The sequence below is a fragment of the Chiloscyllium punctatum genome, chromosome 34, assembly GCF_047496795.1.
Source record: "Chiloscyllium punctatum isolate Juve2018m chromosome 34, sChiPun1.3, whole genome shotgun sequence".
NCBI lineage: Eukaryota > Metazoa > Chordata > Chondrichthyes > Orectolobiformes > Hemiscylliidae > Chiloscyllium > Chiloscyllium punctatum.
This window is the reverse complement of record NC_092772.1, coordinates 47,661,713-47,669,278: the sequence shown is the minus strand read 5'-3', so window position 1 is coordinate 47,669,278 and position 7,566 is coordinate 47,661,713. Positions and strand designations below refer to the sequence as shown.

At 57.7% G+C, this 7,566-nt stretch overlaps 2 protein-coding genes across 2 annotated transcripts in view; one reads left to right on the top strand and one right to left on the bottom strand.

The window, feature by feature from the left end:
* Positions 1-14, top strand: part of LOC140458744 (von Willebrand factor A domain-containing protein 7-like) — a 50,779-nt gene extending 50,765 nt beyond the window's left edge. The window contains exon 7 of the mRNA XM_072553403.1: positions 10-14. Within this exon, the coding sequence (XP_072409504.1) occupies positions 10-14 (5 nt within the window). The remainder of the gene's footprint in view (positions 1-9) is intronic.
* A 91-nt stretch (positions 15-105) lies between these two features.
* On the bottom strand, positions 106-7,178 carry LOC140458743 (von Willebrand factor A domain-containing protein 7-like). The gene is made up of 6 exons (XM_072553402.1): positions 7,020-7,178; positions 5,080-5,296; positions 2,440-2,715; positions 1,296-1,389; positions 714-845; positions 106-113 (listed from the first exon to the last, which is right to left on the bottom strand). Exons 2-6 carry the CDS (start codon positions 5,281-5,283, stop codon positions 106-108), a joined length of 714 nt encoding a protein of 237 aa, XP_072409503.1. The 5' UTR covers positions 5,284-5,296; positions 7,020-7,178.
* Positions 7,179-7,566: the final 388 nt, after the last annotated feature.

Here is a 7,566-nt window from a genome sequence, read left to right as displayed (position 1 = left end):
TGGCTGTAGACTAGGTTTAGGGTGAGAGGGCAAGGTGAGAGGGCAAAGATTTAAAAAAGACACGAGGGGCAACTGTTTTCCCCAGAGGGTGGTCCGTGTGTGGAATTACCTTCCTGAGGAAGTGGGCGGGGAGGGGGGGGGGACAGTTACAACATTTAAAAGGGATTTGGATAAGGACATGGACAGGAAAGGGTTGGAGGGAGATGGGCCAGGAGCAGGCGGGGGAGGGGGGACTGGGTTAGTTTGGGGATTAGGGTCAGCACGGGCTGGATGGGCCGAAGGGTCTGTTTCGGTGCCGTGTGAGTGATTGTCTTGCGTCCGCCTGTCAGCGTTTCACCTCCTTCCTCAAGAGCAGGGGGGCGGGGGGGGACTTTGGGGGGCATTTTTGGGGGGTGGGGGGGGGGGGTGGTCTGACCCAGGCTCTTGTCCGCGTTGTTAGGAAAGGCCCCTCACCCAGTAGCCAGGCGCCTCCTCTCTCGTCATCAGTGAGATCAAATCCCCTCCCTCGAGTTTGGGGGGGGGGGGTGGGGGGGTGGGGGGGGGCACATGCGGGTTTGCACCTGACGGTCCCACCCCTCAGAGCTTGTCCCAAACACTTCTTGGAATTCTGCAATGGTTTCGGCATCGTGTCCCGACCCCGCGGGAGAGAGAGAGAGAGAGAGAAGGGAGGCCGTTCAGCCCCCCCACCTCCCCCTTTCCTATCCCAGACTCACCTTTGGGTTTGTTGTTGAGGAGGGGGATGCCGTAATATCCGGAGGTGAGGAGCTTCCTGGACTGGATTCCCTCCAGGATGTTATCCCGACAGACGGTGCTCTCACAGTCGCTACAGGTCGGCTGGTCTTCCGCTGAAAGGTACGGGGAGAGGGGACTGAGACCCGCAGCCTCATGTTCCCCCAGGACAACCCAACACCTCACACCCCCCCCCCCCCCCCACCATCCAATATCCCCTGGGATCTGGGAGACGGAGAGACCAGGGCTCACTCTCCCTCCAGTCTGGGAGATGGAATATGGGGCTGAATGGCCTCCTGTTCCTGTGTAATAGGCTGGGGGAGGAGGGGCTGAATGGTCTCCTGTTCCTGTGTGACAGGCTGGAGGAGGAGGGGCTGAATAGTCTCCTGTTCCTGTGTAACAGGCTGGAGGGGGAGGGGCTGAATGGTCTCCTGTTCCTGTGTAACAGGCTGGAGGGGGAGGGGGCTGAATGGCCTCCTGTTCCTGTGTAACAGGCTGGAGGAGAGAGGATGAATGGCCTGCTGCTGTCCCAGTGTGAGGGGGTGTGGTAGTGTTCCTGCTCCTACCTGCCCTGGGCCCGATGTCCCGGTCTGCGATCAGGATGTTGCTGTTGGGATGTCGGAATCCCAACTCAATCCAGTTACTGTGGCTATAGAAATCCTGAGGGAGAGACCAAGAGAGTCAGGGAGAGAGGGAGAGAGAGAGAAGGAGGGAGCGAGAAAGAAAGGGAGGGAGAGAGAGAGTGAGTGCGTATGTGTTTGAGTGTGAGTGTGTGTGTGTGTGTGAGTGTGTGTGTGAGTGTGAGTGTTTGAGTGTGTGAGTGTTTGTGTGAGTGTTTGTGTGTGTGAGTATGTGAGTGTGTGTCCGCGTGTGTGAGTGTGTGTGAGTGTGTGTGTGAGTGTGTGTAAGTGTGGGTGTGTGAATATATGTGAGTAAGTGTGCATGTGTGAGTGTGTGTGAGTGTATGAGTGTGAGTGTGTATGTGTGCGAGTGTGTGCACGTGAGAGTGTGTGTGTGTATGTATGAGTGTGTGTGTGTGTGAATGTGTGTGTGAGTGTGTGTGTGAGTGTGTGTGTGAGTGTACGTGTGTGGGTGAGTGTGTGTGTGATGTGTGTGAGTGTGTGTTTCTGTGTGTGTGTGAGTATGTGTGTGAGAGTGTGTGTGAGAGTGTGTGTGAGTGTGTGCGTGAGTGTGTGTGTGAGTGTGTGTGTGTGAGTGAGTGTGAGTGTGAGTGTGTGTGTGAGTGTGTAAGTGTGTGTGAGTGTGAGTGTGTGTGTGTGTGAGCATGTGAATGTGTGTTTGTGAGTGTGTATGTGTGAGTGTGTGTGTGAGAGTTTGTGTGTGTGTGTGTGTGTGTGAGTATGCATGTGAGTGTGTGTGTGTATGAGTGTGACTGTGTATGTGTGCGTGTGTGAGTGTGAGAGTGTGTGTGTGAGTGCCTGTGTGTGTGAGTGTGTGTGTGAGTGTATGTGTGAGTGTGAGTGTGTGTTTGATGTGTGTGTGTGAGTGTGAGTGTGTGTTTGATGTGTGAGTGTGTGTTTGATGTGTGAGTGTGAGTGTGTGTGAGTGTATGTGTGAGTGTGAGTGTGTGTGAGTGTGTGTGTGTGTGAGTGTGTGTGAGTGTGTGTGTGAGTGAGTGTGTGAGTGTGTGTGTGTGTGTGTGAGTGTGTGTGAGTGTGTGTGTGTGAGTGTGAGTGTGTAACAGCTGACCTGTATGGGATGGAGGAGGCGTCCCAGGTTTTTCCGAGCGGATTGGAAGTCTCCGCTCTCGATATTCCGGACCACGCTGGCGAACTGCTGGAGGACTCGGGCCTTTCCCTCCTGCAGCGTCTCCGAGTCAAAATGACGAGAGGGACTGAAGAAATAATAAAGATCCACCAGCACATTGTGGGCAGCGATGGTCTCCAGGACAGCACTGAATCGGGACACAGAGACTCTCCCTCCATAATACAGCCCAAAGAGACTCTCAGGGGATAACTCCTCATCCTGGAAGGACAGACCGGCATCAAACACCCCCAGGGACAGGGAGAGGGACAGGGGACAGGGGACAGGGAGAGGGAGGGGGAGAGGGAGAGGGGACAGGGAGAGGGAGAGGGAGAGGGAGAGGGACAGGGAGAGGGGACAGGGACAGGGGGAGGGAGAGGGGGAGGGAGAGGGAGAGGGAGAGGGACAGGGAGAGGGACAGGGAGAGGGAGAGGGACAGGGAGAGGGAGAGGGAGAGGGAGAGGGACAGGGAGAGGGAGAGGGACAGGGAGAGGGAGAGGGAGAGGGGACAGGGAGAGGGAGAGGGACAGGGAGAGGGAGAGGGGACAGGGAGAGGGGCAGGGAGAGGGAGAGGGAGAGGGAGAGGGACAGGGAGAGGGGACAGGGAGAGGGGACAGGGAGAGGGAGAGGGAGAGGGAGAGGGACAGGGAGAGGGACAGGGAGAGGGAGAGGGACAGGGAGAGGGACAGGGAGAGGGAGAGGGACAGGGAGAGGGACAGGGAGAGGGAGAGGGACAGGGAGAGGGACAGGGAGAGGGACAGGGAGAGGGAGAGGGACAGGGAGAGGGAGAGGGACAGGGAGAGGGACAGGGAGAGGGAGAGGGGACAGGGAGAGGGAGAGGGACAGGGAGAGGGACAGGGAGAGGGAGAGGGGACAGGGAGAGGGACAGGGAGAGGGAGAGGGACAGGGACAGGGAGAGGGGACAGGGAGAGGGAGAGGGACAGGGACAGGGAGAGGGGACAGGGAGAGGGAGAGGGAGAGGGAGAGGGACAGGGAGAGGGAGAGGGACAGGGAGAGGGACAGGGAGAGGGAGAGGGACAGGGACAGGGAGAGGGGACAGGGAGAGGGAGAGGGACAGGGACAGGGAGAGGGGACAGGGAGAGGGGGAGGGAGTGGGACAGGGACGGGGACGGGGACGGGGACAGGGACAGGGACAGGGACAGCACGGGGTTAGATACAGAGTAAAGCTCCCTCTACACTGTTCCCCTATCCCAGGGACAGGGACAGCACGGGGTTAGATACAGAGTAAAGCTCCCTCTACACTGTCCCCCCATCAAACACTCCCAGGACAGGGACAGCACGGGGTTAGATACAGAGTAAAGCTCCCTCTACACTGTCCCTCCATCAAACACCCCCAGGGACAGGGACAATACAGGGTTAGATACAGAGTAAATCTCCCTCTACACTGTCCCCCCATCAAACACCCCCGGGGACAGGGACAGCATGGGGTTAGATACAGAGTAAAGCTCCCTCTACACTGTCCCTCCATCAAACACCCCCAGGGACAGGGACAATACGGGGTTAGATACAGAGTAAATCTCCCTCTACACTGTACCCCCATCAAACACTCCCAGGGACAGGGACAGCACAGGGTTAGATACAGAGTAAAGCTCTCTCTACACTGTCCCCCCATCAAACACTCCCAGGACAGGGACAGCACGGGGGTTAGATACAGAGTAAAGCTCCCTCTACACTGTTCCCCCATCAAACACTCCCAGGGACAGGGACAGCACGGGGTTAGATACAGAGTAAAGCTCCCTCTACACTGACCCCCATCAAACACTCCCAGGGACAGGGACAGCACGGGGGTTAGATACAGAGTAAAGCTCCCTCTACACTGTCCCCCATCAAACACTCCCAGGGACAGGGACAGCACGGGGTTAGATACAGAGTAAAGCTCTCTCTACACTGTCCCTCCATCAAACACCCCCAGGGACAGGGACAATACGGGGTTAGATACAGAGTAAATCTCCCTCTACACTGTCCCCCCATCAAACACCCCCAGGGACAGCATGGGGTTAGATACAGAGTAAAGCTCCTTCTACACTGTCCCTCCATCAAACACCCCCAGGGACAGGGACAGCACAGGGTTAGATACAGAGTAAAGCTCTCTCTACACTGTCCCCCCATCAAACACTCCCAGGGACAGGGACAGGGACAATACGGGGTTAGATACAGAGTAAATCTCCCTCTACACTGTCCCCCCATCAAACACTCCCAGGGACAGGGACAGCACAGGGTTAGATACAGAGTAAAGCTCCCTCTACACTGTCCCCCCCATCAAACACTCCCAGGGATAGGGATAGCACGGGGTTAGATACAGAGTAAAGCTCCCTCTACACTGTCCCCCATCAAACACTCCCAGGGACAGGGACAGCACGGGGTTAGATACAGAGTAAAGCTTCCTCTACACTGTCCCCCCATCAAACACTCCCAGGGACAGGGTCAGCACGGGGTTAGATACAGAGTAAAGCTCCCTCTACACTGTCCCCCCATCAAACACTCCCAGGGACAGGGACAGCACGGGGTTAGATACAGAGTAAAGCTCCCTCTACACTGTTGGTGTGGGATTGCTGGGAGTCTCACCGGGATGGAGTTGGACGCCAGGACGTTGCCCTCGTAGTTCGGAACCTGCTGGAACATTCTGTAGATGACCCGCAGTGCCCCCCTCCTGGTGATGTCAGAGTGAGTCACCCCAGGGTTGAATAGCTGGAAGAAGCTGTTGGGTTGGAAGCTGAGAATGGCCTTGGCACACAGGAAGACCAACATTCCCGGGAATAACGTCTTCATCTTCACTCGGACACTGAGAGAGGAGGAGGAAGCTCCATCAGACACACAGCCACCAATTCACCAGTTCATCCCATTAACCCCACTCCCACTGCCCTGTGTGCACTCATCTCCCCCCCCCTCACACACTTACCCCCTCCCACAGGCACTTGGGTCAGTGCTGAGGGAGTGGGCACTGTCGGAGGGTCAGTGCTGAGGGAGTGGGCACTGTCGGAGGGTCAGTGTTGAGGGAGTGGGCACTGTCGGAGGGTCAGTGCTGAGGGAGAGCCGCACTGTCGGAGGGTCAGTGCTGAGGGAGTGGGCACTGTCGGAGGGTCAGTGCTGAGGGAGTGGGCACTGTCGGAGGGTCAGTGCTGAGGGAGTGGGCACAGTCGGAGGGTCAGTGCTGAGGGAGTGGGCACAGTCGGAGGGTCAGTGCTGAGGGAGTGGGCACAGTCGGAGGGTCAGTGCTGAGGGAGTGGACACTGTCGGAGGGTCAGTGCTGATGGAGTGGGCACAGTCGGAGGGTCAGTGCTGAGGGAGTGGGCATTGTCGGAGGGTCAGTGCTGAGGGAGTGGGCACTGTCGGAGGGTCAGTGCTGAGGGAGTGGGCACTGTCAGAGGGTCAGTGCTGAGGGGGTGGGCACTGTCGGAGGGTCAGTGCTGAGGGAGCGGGCACTGTCGGAGGGTCAGTGCTGAGGGAGTGGGCACAGTCGGAGGGTCAGTGCTGAGGGAGCGGGCACTGTCGGAGGGTCAGTGCTGAGGGAGTAGGCATAGTCGGAGGGTCAGTGCTGAGGGAGTGGGCACTGTTGGAGGGTCAGTGCTGAGGGAGTGCCGCACTGTCGGAGGGTCAGTGCTGAGGGAGTGGGCACTGTCGGAGGGTCAGTGCTGAGGGAGTGGGCACTGTCGGAGGGTCAGTGCTGAGGGAGTGGGCACTGTCGGAGGGTCAGTGCTGAGGGAGTGGGCACTGTCGGAGGGTCAGTGCTGAGGGAGTGGGCACTGTTGGAGGGTCAGTGCTGAGGGAGTGGGCACAGTCGGAGGGTCAGTGCTGAGGGAGTGGACACTGTCGGAGGGTCAGTGCTGATGGAGTGGGCACAGTCGGAGGGTCAGTGCTGAGGGAGTGGGCATTGTCGGAGGGTCAGTGCTGAGGGAGTGGGCACTGTCGGAGGGTCAGTGCTGAGGGAGTGGGCACTGTCAGAGGGTCAGTGCTGAGGGGGTGGGCACTGTCGGAGGGTCAGTGCTGAGGGAGCGGGCACTGTCGGAGGGTCAGTGCTGAGGGAGTGGGCACAGTCGGAGGGTCAGTGCTGAGGGAGTGGGCACTGTCAGAGGGTCAGTGCTGAGGGGGTGGGCACTGTCGGAGGGTCAGTGCTGAGGGAGCGGGCACTGTCGGAGGGTCAGTGCTGAGGGAGTGGGCACAGTCGGAGGGTCAGTGCTGAGGGAGCGGGCACTGTCAGAGGGTCAGTGCTGAGGGAGTGGGCATAGTCGGAGGGTCAGTGCTGAGGGAGTGGGCACTGTCGGAGGGTCAGTGCTGAGGGGGTGGGCACTGTCAGTGCATGCTGAGTCTGGTTTATAACGAAAGCCCAATACAGATTTTCTTGGTGAAACTCAGCAGCTCTCTCGACACGAATGGAGAGTGAAAGAACATTCACGTTATTGATGGGAATGACAGCTCCCGCGATGGTGAATTAAGGAGATTCTGTACAGTCGGAGTAAGAGAGACCGTGAGAATCAGACAGACTGTGTCGTGGAGTAATTACTTACCTGACCTCTGGTGTGAGACGGATTTCAGACTGCCTACTCTCAGTCCTGTCTGCTGATATTTATCCGTTTTTGAGGGATTGTGATTCCGGAACACAGAGCCGAAGCGTCAGAGTTGTGGGGATTAGGCTGTGGGGTGAGGTTGTTGACTGATAGAGCTGGGGATTTACTGCATTTATTTGGAATCCAGCTCCTCACACGCCAAGTCATCTCCGATCTGCTTTTTAAATGGAGGTCACGCACTTTCCAAACGTGTATTTCCGCATTCGCATTCCAACAAGGGAATCCTCTACTCCCACTCTCACAGCTCCTCAGGCAGCACCTTCCAAACCCACGGCCACTTCCATCGAGAAGGACAAGGGGCAGCAGGTACATGGGAACACCCCCACCCCCCCTTCAAGTTCCCCTCCGAGCCCCTCACCATCCCGACTTGGAAATCTATCGGCCGTTCCTTCCTGGGTCAGAATTCTGGGATTTCCTCCCTCAGGAACGTGGAGTCACAGAGCTGTACAGCATGGAGACTGGCCCTTCGGCCCAACTCATCCATGCT